Here is a 13,044-nt window from a genome sequence, read left to right on the forward strand (position 1 = left end):
AGTTCGGTGACCCAGAAAAATCTGCATTACCAAAAAGTTTTTCAAGAGGAATTAAGAGCATTAACTCGTGCATAATAGCCGGGACATATTCTGGACTCTCTTCTAAAATATACTGTATATATTCGAATGAAAAAACGCAGTGGTGTAACGGGGAAGTCTGGTATTTTAAAGTCAGTAAAACAAATGTAAATGAGAAGTCATAATCAGTGGTTCCTGTTTTTTGTTCGTTAATTCTACCATTCGGATGACCTTCTATGTCCTTAACTCCTGTCCGGTACATTTGTGCAGCTTTAACTCCTTTGAATGTACTGGGAGACAATCACAAGGAGTAGGAGGAAGCAGTGCATTAAATGAGGAACTTCAAAAAATAAAGTACCTCGCGTTAGTTGTGCTGCAACATTTTAAACGTTAACAAAACCTAGCCGTTACAACTTTAGCTAAAAAAAATGCACCACAAAACAAGGCATGAAAGCTGCAAGTAGAGAAGTTAACAGATCACACAAAACTATGTTACATGTCAACAGACATACTTTTCACTAACACACTGTGTTATTACCATGTGATTTTAAAATGGACTCTTACCGACATCTACTGTCCAATTACTGGCACAGCACACTTTCAGCTCAGCAAGAGAAACTTTACAAAATGAGTATTCATTAGATGTAAGCAAATAACCGCAAACTCAACTAAGTGTCTTAAGGTTGGAAGTACTGGAAAGCTTTTTCTCCATTAAACCAAATTTCCTTGATTTCTATACTATTCATATTACAGCATTCTGTAGCTTGTTGGGTCTTCCAAAAACATTCACCCTCCCATGCTTTTCTCATGACAAAATATTTCAATATCAGCAAATCTGTGAAAAGAAACTAAAGAAAGAGTACCTCCATATTCGGAAGTCATTTTTGATAAAAAGTTGTAGTTCCACTAAATAAATTTTCGTGAACATTATTTTCCTTTAAACATTATAGCATCAATATTTTAGCTGGTCAGTTCCTTTTACAGGGAGAAAAGGGAGGAGTACAGTTAAAGAAGAGGGGGCGACAAGTTGCAATAGAAACTACAGTAACTATATACAGTACTTTACTACCTCCATACAGATAAGTAATTATAAAGCAGTGCTATCACATCTCAAAAGGTTGCAGCATCTTTCAATGCCGTTTAAATCAGGATAGAAACGGCATCCTGACGATCAAAAAAACAATATTTGAGAATGACCACGGTTGGGGGGGGGGGGGGGGGGTTTGGTGAAGAGTCTAACAGTACATTTAAAACAGTCTCATTTTTATAAACTGCTGATTCTGGCAGGATAAATATGGGCTAAAATCCAGCATTTCATTCAGCACAATGAATTCTAAAGTGCACCTACAGGAACTGTTCATGACTCACAAAGATTAACAAGTGGCACATTTCCATTATTTTTATAATAGAAAACATACCATGTAAACAGGTTTGAAGCAGGTGAGGCTCGCCTTTGAATTAAAATCCAGTTCTCTACCCTGGTAAGTCAATTTTTGAACCACTATTGATCCCATGATTCATTTTCTACTGTGCACACCACAAACCTCCCCTCCTGGCCTCTTTCATCAACTATTTCTGCACAAAATGTGTTAAGAAATCCAGGGACATGAACAGAACATTTCTTTAAAAAAAATGATGTACATTTATTTGGGTTACTCCTTTGCCAGCCATCACTCAACCACAAAAAAATAAAAAATTAAAATTAAAACACTGATTTGACCATTTAAAATAAAAGTCAAGAGATGGCTGAATGGGTTACTCTATGGCCATCTGTAGTTTATTGTAAAATGTACACCAGTTACAAAATATCTAGAAAAAAATTGCATTTGAGCCAGCACACCAGCTTGTACACTCACTGCTATTCATGTTCATATGAAGTTAATATTTCAGCAATACAGGGTTCACTTAGGGAAGAATATGATTCCTTTTAATAGAAATAAACTGGGGGGCAAACATACAAATATTTCAGGGGTTCAAGTAACTGTTCAGACCCTGTCCTATCCCACTGATGTTAAGTACAATGGTCCTTTAAGAACTGAACATGTAAAGTACATGAGATGCTGAACACAGATATATATCTATAAAACAGACAACATATTATTTGTGCAACAACACAGAAACACTTCTGGGAAATTCCTTAAAGGTAAGCAATTTCAAAAGGAGGCAACAATGTAAACACTCATTTAGTTGACTAACGCGCTGATCGTGGACTGGTAGCACACACTAAACCCGGGACTTTCAAAAAGTTTGAATTGGTCTGAAGTACTGACACTAAGAAATGGCTGTATGCAATTGAAAACACTCAATGACAGGCAAGTTCTGGGATTCTAAATACCTCAGAACTACAGAATTTAATTTAAAAAGGAACAAAACCGATTCAGATAGCATTGAACAGATTGAGTTTCTGTACCACTGAGAATTCTTTATGCTTTAGTCACTGCTTTAAAACACAAATCCTGCTCCCACTACTGTCGAATAAATTAAAAATAATCTTGTTGATCCAATCAAATTTCTTTTCCTGACACCGTTGAATAACATAAGATATTCACAACTAGCAACTCGTTTCTGAAGAGCTAGGGGAAATTTTGTAAAAAAATAAGATGAATAATCCAGTGTCACAGTGTATTAAAAAGTATTAAATTCAACAGGCAATTTTAGTGTAAGGCATGACTGACCTACCACTTCCGAAAATTAACGGTTACATAGTGCAATGTAAAATATATATATATACACACACATATAAATTGACATTGTACTATTACATGGAGAAAGTGGATACATTTTGATTTTGGAGGGAGTAAACAGGATCTGAGATACCAAAAGTCAGCTTCAGTCATTCAAGTCTTATTCATTTTAATACATAACAAATTCAACAATCGCTTAATCCGTGTGTCGCACATCTGCACAAGTGAGCTGATTGTAGTCCTTAGGAATTAAGCCAGTGCAATGAGACAGTATGCAACATTTCTTGTACAATCAGGTGGGGAGGAAGGTAAGCACACAGGACGAGAGTATCTAAAGGAAAGATTAGGAACCTGCTTGAGATGCTGTGGAAGCCTGTTGCCAGTTACTGGAAATATCTGGGGGTTTCACTCGATTATAACTACAGGTTGAATCTGAAATGGTGTTACAAATTTAAGATGATCCCAAGCAGAACATTTGCATATATGACACATGAACACTGCTTGGGTTTCTTGCTGAATATTAAACAGATACAGTTTGTTGTGCAAAGGCTGGTAGAGACAGACTTCCTAGCATGTAAAAAACACATTTACTTCGGATGACAAAAGCAGCACTCCCCCATATAAAATCTAACGAAGACCAGAGTGAAATCCATTTGACAAGTTCTCCGACATACCATCTATGAGCACCACTCCCCAAATTAAACTTCACGCATTATTTTTCTGTTTCTCGTTTGCATTAAATGCGCAAGGTGTAATAAAAAAGGGACATTATTTGAACCCCTGAATGTTTTAACAAGTGATTCTTTTGCAGCAAATCAAAACGAAGGACTGGAAAAAAAAAAAAAACACAGCTCCCACAACCCTCGCCCCGACCCCTCCCCTCGCTGACTCTTTAATACTTTTCTTTTTTAGTTTTGCGGTTTTAAGACGTTATTTTACATTTTACAATTCCCGGAAAAGGCGTGAATCAGCACTGAAAAGGAAAACGTTTAATTAAAATTTTACCATCATTTACCATAGAAACTTCGCGCCCCTTCCCCCCCTCGCCCTCCCCCGAGTTTATCCCAAATCCAGAAAGGGCCGCCGGGAGCCAGGAAGGGGATGCACAACATTACATCACGTCTTTGTGGTGCCGCATTATATGTTGGTTCTTTTCTGAGGGCCTCCTGAAGCCCTTCTTGCAGTATTCACAGCGGTGCGGGTAGTCCTTGGTGTGAATGGATATGACATGCCGCTTAAAGCCTGATGCGTCCGTAGTGTTGTACTCGCAATACTGGCACTGGTACACTTTCCGGCCACTGTGAGTCTTCATGTGCTTCTTGAGTTCGTTCTGCTGCCGGAAGCCCCTTTTGCAGCGTTTGCACTTGAAGGGCAGGTCCTTGGTGTGGACCGACAGGATGTGGCGGCTGAGCGTGAAAGGGTCGGAGATCTTGAAGTCGCAGTGCCTGCACTGGTGGACCTTCTTGCCCTTGTGAGTCTCCGAGTGCTTCTTGAGCTCCGAGGGCCGGTGGAAGCCCTTCTCGCACACCTCGCACTTGTGCGGGAAGTCTTTGGTGTGCACCGAGATGATGTGCCGCTTCAGGTCGCTGGAGTTGGTGCTCTTGTGGTCACAGTGCGGGCACTGGTGAGTCTTGTGGCCCTGAAAGATCTCCGTGTGTTTCTGCAGCTCCTTGTCGTCGGCAAAGGCCTGCGGGCAGTGGCCGCACTTGTAGGGCAGGTCCGTGCCGTGCTTGCTCTTGATGTGAGTCTTTAGGTTGGACTGGTCAGCACAGCGGAACTCGCAGTGCTGGCACTGGTACGGCTTCTCGCCCGTGTGGGTCCTCATGTGCTTCTTCAGCTCCGAGGGGTGCCGGAAGCCCTTGGCACACTCTACGCACACGTGGGCAAAGTTCTTGCTGTGGACGGCCAGTAAGTGGCGGTTGAGCAGGCCCTGCTCAGCCGTCTCGTAGTCGCAGTACTTGCACTTGTGCAGCTTGGGCTCCTTGTCGCGCAAGATGAGCTTGTTGGAGCTCAGGGGGCTGGCCTCGCGGTAGCGGCGCGTGTACTCGGTGAACTCGTGGATCTTCTCGCTTTTGATGATCAGCTTGTGGCTCTCCAGGTGGTTGTGGAAGCTGGCCTTCTTGTTGGTGGTGAAGTCACAGTCTGTGCACTGGTACTTTTTCTTGAACATGTGGTCTGGATGGTTCTTCATGTGCCGCTTCAAGAAACCCCTCGACTTGAACTTCTTCCCGCAGATGTGACAGGGGTAGACGGTCAGAGGCTGCCCATCCGGACCAATGATCACCGCTGAGGAAGAAGAGGTAGTGGACAGTGTAACAACTGTAAAACAGTCCACAATGTTATCAAAGAGTAAGGCTTTGTTCAGGGTGCAAAAAATGCACATTGCCAAAGCCTACCAATCAAACATCACAGCAGTGCTATTTCGGCTGTTACACGATCGAATGCCTAACGGGACTTTAAGACACGTTGGTGTCATATCACACTGAACCAGTAAGAAACATTACAACAAAACTACCCCTCAAGCTCTTCATCACAAGGACTGCTCAGCTAACTGCTTTATGTAAAACAAAGCACAAGGCTTGCACAGAATTCAACAGTTCGGAGCTTGGAAGGACCCTTACCGGTCTGGCACTGTCGTGTCTCTCCCCTCTTCTTCTTCTTGGCCTTTTGCTTGAGTGCCCTGCTGGTGCTGATGCTATCGCTAATCTGCAAGTACTGAGTGGCTGCTCCATTCTTGTTCTCTAACCTGGTGTCAAGGTTGTTACCTGGTCAGGAGAGAGAATAAAGTGGAAAAACCTGTTCCGAAACAGACCTAAGACAATCTTATTCCTTGGTGTTTTATTTTAACTACGTGTGAGAACTAGATCAATGGAGTCTAGCAATACATCTTCCAATATGTCAGAACCAATTTCATAACAATATCAGAAATAAATTAAACAAAGTTACCCTTTCCATTAGCTTACATATTGTCCAACTAGTTTTGCTTTGCACATAGGCTATACTGGAATTTCCTGCTGACTATCTTGAATCTGAAGCATTGTAAATTATCTTGGTACTTGTACAAACGTCTTATACCTACCCTTCACAATAAATGTTTCTTTTTTAAAGCTAGCCAATAAAAACAGCAAATAGCAATACCAAACTCATCAGGAAAGCATTAGGACATTCATTTCAAAGATCGTAATTTAAACATCTCCTCTTCACAGCAAACTTTCCTGTGTGCTAAGATTTGCAGGAAAAAATAAGACATCTTACAGGGCTTTGGTCTGGTATGTAAAAGAAACAATTAAATTAATTAATCCTGAGGTATCAGATTGCAAATATATTTACCATATGCAGCTGCCCATGCCACAGGAACAAACGTCTTGTTAACCGTAGAATCATCCAGCTGAGTCTCCTGCATAGCGGGAGCCTCCTCTTCTCCGACAATCACCTCCATATAAACCTCATCTGCAATCTCTGCACAATCTGGATAGGAATGGAAACAGGAACTGAACCCCCCCCATGACATTCGGGTTTAAGCCTCTAAAGGACTCAGCAGGACCACGATGGACTTTCTAGAGCCTCTCTTTTTATATACAGACTTAGGCTTTTAAATTGTTAAATTAGGCTGCACAGATTCAGAATATTTATCACCCGGGACAAAAAGGAAAGCAAAATGAAGCAAATCAAAAGCATGATGTCAGGGAGGCAAAGGGAACTGAGAATATACTCACTGATATCTTCGTCTTCCTGAGAGGTGTCCTTGACTGCCATATAGACCATCTTCTCCCTCGGCAGCCGTCCCACACTGCCGGGCTCCAGCACCGCATGGCCATTGTGGAAATCGCTCTCAGTCACCACCTCCGTGCCTCCTTCACGCAACAACAACAGTTCTCAAGACCTCCTTACTGCATCTCAAGAAACAGTGTAGGACTGGCTGTGTATTAGGCCAGCTTTCTTCTTTCAATATCAGACAATAAACACTGTCTAGACATTTATACCTACATTGGTTCTTTTCATATAAAATGTCTTGCAACAAGGATGCAAGATTAAACTTATCAGTTTCAGTCACAGGCCAGCCATAAAAAATATAAAATTTTAAAGATTAAATGTCTACAAATTCATTTTATAAACTATTTTTAGCTAAAACTATCTATTTTAATCCCTCTGACCCCTGTCATTCACACACCTGTTTTGTCTGCAGCCTACAAGTAAACATACAGCACAGCACAGTGAAATGCAAATGACTCACCTATTTCAACATCATCTTCTGCTTCAGCCTTGAAAATGTACACTTTTATGACCTCTGACCCAAACCCATCTTCTTTCGAGCCATCGTCCTGCGTCACCTCAGTACTGATCTTCAAGGGCGTGTTTCCTATGTCCAGCTTTTCCCCCACATCATCCACTGTCAAGAAACAACAGGCGTGTCAACCACACACATGCAGAATCAACTAACAACTTCTAGACTTAACTCTCTCAGCTGCCTAGTCTCATCCCAACAAAGCAGTTAAAAAACAAAAATTCTTACATCTAACTAAAGAGATGCTAAACATAGCCAGGGCAGGAGGACAGGAATGGCAGATGCCCGTTTCATGTCCTATACTTCGGAAGGACCATCATTTAAAGGAAAGCGTTAAAGCAATTGTCAGCTACTTATGAATCCATCACTGACAAGTTGCAGTGGTCACACTGACAAGCAGCCCTGGTCATAAAGTAAAGACACTCACAGGAGATCATCAGGTAGTCCTCAGAGGTGCTCTTGCCATCTTCATCGTCCTCCGTCTTTATGGTGACAGTTGAGGCCGGAACACCCTCATGCGCCTGGATCACGGTCTCCGAGTCCGAGTTTGTGACCATGACCTCCTCAGACACCATCTCGTGGCCCAAGTGGCCGTCCTGATGGGACACGAGGTCAGCCACGAATACCTGGTCGGGCACGCGGACAGACTCGGCAATAAGGTCCGTAGTCAGCACGTGGTGGTCAGCATCCAGCGCCTCCTCGATGGCCACCTCGGCCCCCAGCACGGACTCCGGGACGATCACGCCATCCGCGGTCACCACGTCGCCTTGTCCGATCTCGGGGCCCTCCACCACTTCCGCCTCCAGCCCGTGCTCCAGGGTGATGCCCTCGTCCGTCACCACATCGGACACCAGCACCGCCTCCGGCACCGACACCACGATGTGGTCTCCGTCGATGTGGGCCATACCACCCATGCCTGCTACTGAGAGAACAAATCAGCCAGGTGAACCTCTCTTAAAAATACTTAAGAATTCAATTGCAGAAAAATGACCAATTGGAGCTTGTACCCATTTGCGTCATTATCTAGCTCTGCATTTGGATACCTACCGAAGTCTTGCATTATCATTGTGTGAGGCATTTTCGAATCCTGCGACTGTAGCTCCAACCCCCCTCCTCCTTGGTCCATGTTCTTTGAGATCCCAAAAGCTTCAGAGCAGAGGAAAAAGACAAGAAGCTCCATTTCTTCCAGTCTTTACCAAACACGAAACCACTGACGTCTGCGCTGTAACTCAGCATCGCTAACAAATCTGAGATACTACACTGCTGCCTGGTTATTGCTGCCCAGTTTATGTTATATAAATGTCATTACTTCATTAAGAACACTACCAATTCACATTGGGCTGACTGCTCACAAGGAACGCCCTGACCACTAAAGTCAGGTCCAAGTGTCATTCTCAACCAGACTGGTTTTGATTTTGATTCAAGACGCATCAGCCAAGACTCCCCATCCTACAGATAAACCGAGGTGCTGAGTCTTTGTCACCTTACGTCTGTCACATTTCATCCTCAATCAATAATTTAAGCCCGAGTTCCAATAAGCCACCGTCCGTGTGCCATGATCGGATTCACAACCACCGCATGTAATTCAGAATAAATGTCAAACCTACCTTCACATTTGATGCAATGTTCTCAAACAAAACAGAAAAATATTTGCCAGATTCTTTTCTTGCTTCAAGGAGGTAGGTACCTAGGAGAAAGAAATGACTTGGTTTAAACAAAGCCACTTGGTCAAAGATTCTGAACGTATACAACCGTTCCAGCTAGTGATGAAAGATCACACAGGAAGGAACAAAGAGGTTTCTTTTTAGGTTACAAACTCAAGTGCAGTTTTTAAGAAAGCCAACATGCTACTCTCACGTGCTTACAGAAACTTCACTGCACATGGTGTTAACCTCAGTTAAAACTGTATTCTATCTGGCACCAACTGATCAGCTCTGCTAGCAGCCAGTAGGCTTCCAAGACATAATACTGGAGCAATTCAATCTCTACACACAGAAAATGTGAAAAATAACTAATTACATGGCTTAGTATTCAGCTGCAAACAGCCCCAAATAAAGTGACTTGTTACAAGTTAACAGGTATCACTGTATCAATCCAAAAAAAAAAACATTTCTACATGGTCTTTCAGTAGTGAGCCATCCTTGTAGGTGCTAGGGTGGCAATGGTGATAAAGTACTTAGAAAACAAGGCCATTATATTTTGTCTGTGTTAAAAAGACAATTTAGGCCTCCACCTAGGGAAGCTCTACCCAGATGAAGCGAAGTGTGCTCGCATCTGACTGACATCCTTTCCGCGACGATGATGTGATGTGATGAGCACCAGATCACACCAATGAGGCAAGCCTGCCAGTGAACAGCATGAGAAGCCTACTGCAGGGGTCCGTCAAACAGTTACTCTTACAGATCACCTATTTCTAAAGAATGGCAACACCTGTGAACTACTGATGAATCAAGCATGTTACCTATACAGTTAAGGGAATGCAAGCCCTTGAGCTGGTCAAACCTAGGTGATCTCAAAATAACTTAATTTTGCAAATCACCCGTTTATTTGTTCACCATCAAACTGATCCCTACTTTTAGTTACTGGCGACCAACATAACCTGCTGGACCAGGCCTCTCCAGGACCAGGGTTGGACATCTCTGATCTAATGTACCAGTACCTGATAAGCTAGAAGAAGTTGATCAACTGGTCCAATTAAGCCAATAATTAGCTCACGCCTGTCACTACAAGGCCAGCTGGACTAGAAACTTGCAGACACACTGGTCCTGCAAGAAAAGGACTGAGTATTAATGCAATAATCTCAGTCCTGATACCTTCCAGTTTGCAGCCATTTACCTTCCTATGGGGCTTCTCACAGAAAGTGTTCAACAGGATTTAAACTCCAACTCCAATCTGCCACAAATGGGCAATTACGTCTCTTACAAAAACCGAACACAATTTTATTTGGGGTTCCTTTCTAAAAACAAAGTCTTGGGATCTGTTTAAAATTGTGGTCTTTTTCACTGCACTGATTGGACAATTTTCAAAACGGACATGATCAAAGATCACGTTATTGGGCTAAAGGCAGAAAGATGAAATACTTTATTTGTAACAGTACTGAGCTGTAAATGTAGCTTTCGGGTCTGTCTTCCTAAACCACTCCACAAAGGTACGTTAAGGTCAGTTTTGCTATTAATCAATTCTCAAAATAAATGGAGTGCAGTAAATGCTGCTCAAATATTAAATCGGAACCAATAAGAGCCATTTATCCCTTTATTAATATTATAAGATTTAATGTTTTTCTTGTACCATGTTTTCAAGTTTTTCTGGGGTTCCAACAGAAGTAACAAAGAGAAAAAAAATCAGGAAATATAAAACACACCAGTGTGTTTAGAAACATTGATTTTTAAATACAACTAATTACAATATCAAGAAACCCCCAAATATAACCAAATTTACGCAATCATGGGGACGTTATGTATCACTGCTCTGGTGTTTCATATTTCGAGTTTAGAAGCAGACTGCGGTTCGGAAAGCTCACAACTCCTAAGCTGTGTGTCTTAAGGTTGCTCATCGTAATGTGGAAATGACAAATAAGGACATGTGCGACAGAAATAATGTTTTTAACTGCTGCAGCATAACAAACATCAAGAAGGAAAACATCACCAGTCACGCTGTGGTTAAGCCCGCTAAGCCAAATAGAATATAAAACCGTGCAATTTGAAAAGCTAATAGGTTTATTTAAAAACATGACAAGTAATATACACGGGTCTTTGTTCTTAAAATGCGATAGCAGCCATGCATAAGCAGTGCAACAGCACTGACAGAATGCAGCATGTGTACCACAGGTTAGCGCGCCTACCGCCAAAACAGAAAATGCACGCCTTCTAAACTCATTCATAGAATAGAAGTGCAAAGTTTAAAATGTGTCAAGTTGAAACAAGTTTTTTTTGTATCCATCTGACAATACAAGTAGGCATGATCAGACGAATACAGAAAAGACGGCTTACATCAGATTAAACACACTGATTTGCATTCGCACCTACACCCAAGTTTGCAGGTGCGATCGTTTGCCCAGAAAATATTTTAAAAAAAGACACTCGTGGATTTGGAATAAACTCTGAGGTTGACGCAAACGCCAAGAACATTCGTATGTTTTGTATTTTTTTAAAGCAGCAAACAGATCACAATACACTGATGTTGCACATTCACGAAAAAAAATGTATTTAACTGCGCTAATAAATGGAAGGGCTTATTTTTTTTATTGAAACGCATGAATATGCCTATTAATCAGACTTCATACAGTTCTCATATCGCACACACTGCCCTTCTGCTCTGCCCCTGTCAGTCTGGCTGCCCACAGCTCCCCGCTGCAGACAGAAAAACATGGCGGGTTCCCTTCGCTAATTATCTGCAGGCGGGCTGCCACCAGACACTAGATCGTTAGTGCACAGAGCACGTCGCTACACCCTGCAAAGCCACAAGTACAGGGCCCTTATGAAGTCGCGATTCGGGTCTCTTTCAACTTTATTTCACGAGAATCCCCCCAACACCGGTGCTTTCTGAGACGTGAACGTGAAAGGCGACCTCAATGCAGACGAAGCCGCTCTGCGACAGACAGACAGCCGACATTTTGTTTTCCGCCATTTTCTACCTCCTCCTCCTCCTCCTCCTGAAGCAGAACCCCGATTCCTCTCGGCGCGCCTGAAACGTTTACCTTCGCGTTTTGAAACCGCCGGCACGGCTTTCTGGGCGCTCCCCGCGACGCACGTCGCATCTATCGCACTCGGGGCCGCAGGTTCGGCGCCGCGGCGGGGAAAAAGACGCGGGCGAGGCTCAGGCCGCTGCCGCCTTTGTTGTGCGGCTTAGCGAGTGGGATGAGCGAGGCCCCAGGCCGCGCCGACTGGGCCCCGGCCGCCCCGCCGCCGGCTCCCTCAACGGTTTCCCCTCGCGCAGACCCCCTTTACCTGCCTTCGAATTCCCTCCGTTCGGCCTCGAGGAAGGTTTTCTCCCTTCTCCCCTTTGTCTCGGGACTGTTTTGCTATTTTTTTCCGCCGCGCGGACTCCGAGGCCTGCACATTCTGGATTCTCGAACTCTCTTTCCCAGGCCTGGACCAATCAGGCTGCGCGCTGACGGGAGAGAAGAGGGGAGGGAGGGGGGGAGGAGGAGGAGGTGGTGGTGGTGTGGGGGGGGGGGAAGCACACACAGCGCGCGCGGCCTCCTCCGCCGCAGATCCCCGTCTGTTTACGTCACTCGAGTGAGCGGCTCCCGTGCTCTTTTCTGGGTTAGACGCTGCAGGGCAGCAGCGCAGAGGAGCGACTCCTCGCCATAGAGACGGAGCGGGGGAAAATGGCGGCCCTGCTCTTTGCTGATGCTGCCGGGTGAAAGACTGTGCTGTCGGTGCGCGTGTGTGGCTCAACCCCTTCCCAGCCATGAGCGCGCTCGGAACACTGACGGGTTTTATTGATTTCTGATTAAATGATTTCTAAAAGCCTAGTGGGCTGTTCGCTTGCAGCCTACCCACGTCCATATCCTCCTGGGGCTTATATTTTAGATACGGATAAATATAACACAGAATTGTTGGTTTTAATTTGCCCGCAACTATATTTTGTCCCGTTAGGAATGAAAAAAAAAACCTCGCAAAATCTCGATTTTGCATAAAGCATAAAAACAGACCTCCTCTTTAAATAGCCATTTAAATTAACTTCTGCGAATTACATTTTTAGAAATGAGATCTAGACCTGGTCCGTAAACAATACAAACGAGAAACTATTTTAAGCGATTTTTTGTTGTTGTTTTTCCTATTTGGCGAAATTTTTATATAAAAATGTCATTTAAAAAAAAAGGCAGCGAAGAGTGTAGTAAATAGCCGATCGCTACAATGAATCGGTAACTGAGAAAATTACTAGAGCCTAACACAATTTAGCATATTTATGGAGTACATAGAGCGGCGTATGAAGCAGACGGCTCGGTGAATTAATAGTCGGGTAAATGATAAACGTCAAAGATGCTCGGGTGGGAGCTGAGAGGCAGGCAAGCATGCTGGGAAATGTAGTCCTGCTCGGGTTGGCCGGGGC

General features: G+C 43.6%; 1 protein-coding gene across 5 annotated transcripts; it reads right to left on the reverse strand.

Annotated features, from left to right (window-relative positions):
• Window positions 1–1,636: 1,636 nt before the first annotated feature.
• Window positions 1,637–12,102, reverse strand: znf711 (ZFX family zinc finger ZNF711). Of its 5 annotated transcripts, none has more exons than XM_088597009.1 (9): window positions 11,938–12,102; window positions 8,595–8,674; window positions 8,035–8,133; window positions 7,415–7,909; window positions 6,937–7,092; window positions 6,419–6,553; window positions 6,033–6,170; window positions 5,324–5,467; window positions 1,637–4,988 (listed from the first exon to the last, which is right to left on the reverse strand). In XM_088597009.1, exons 3-9 carry the CDS (start codon window positions 8,111–8,113, stop codon window positions 3,814–3,816), a joined length of 2,322 nt encoding a protein of 773 aa, XP_088453135.1. In that variant the 5' UTR covers window positions 8,114–8,133; window positions 8,595–8,674; window positions 11,938–12,102; the 3' UTR covers window positions 1,637–3,813. The 5 variants fall into 5 exon arrangements, with proteins under 5 accessions (XP_088453135.1, XP_088453134.1, XP_088453131.1 ...); XM_088597008.1 differs by having other exon boundaries at window positions 6,419–6,556; window positions 7,415–7,906; window positions 11,938–12,101; XM_088597005.1 differs by having other exon boundaries at window positions 6,419–6,556; window positions 11,938–12,100.
• Between the last annotated feature and the right edge of the window lie 942 nt (window positions 12,103–13,044).

Source organism: Lepisosteus platostomus, chromosome 10 (genome assembly GCF_059453375.1).
Source record: "Lepisosteus platostomus isolate fLepPlt1 chromosome 10, fLepPlt1.hap1, whole genome shotgun sequence".
Lineage (NCBI taxonomy): Eukaryota > Metazoa > Chordata > Actinopteri > Semionotiformes > Lepisosteidae > Lepisosteus > Lepisosteus platostomus.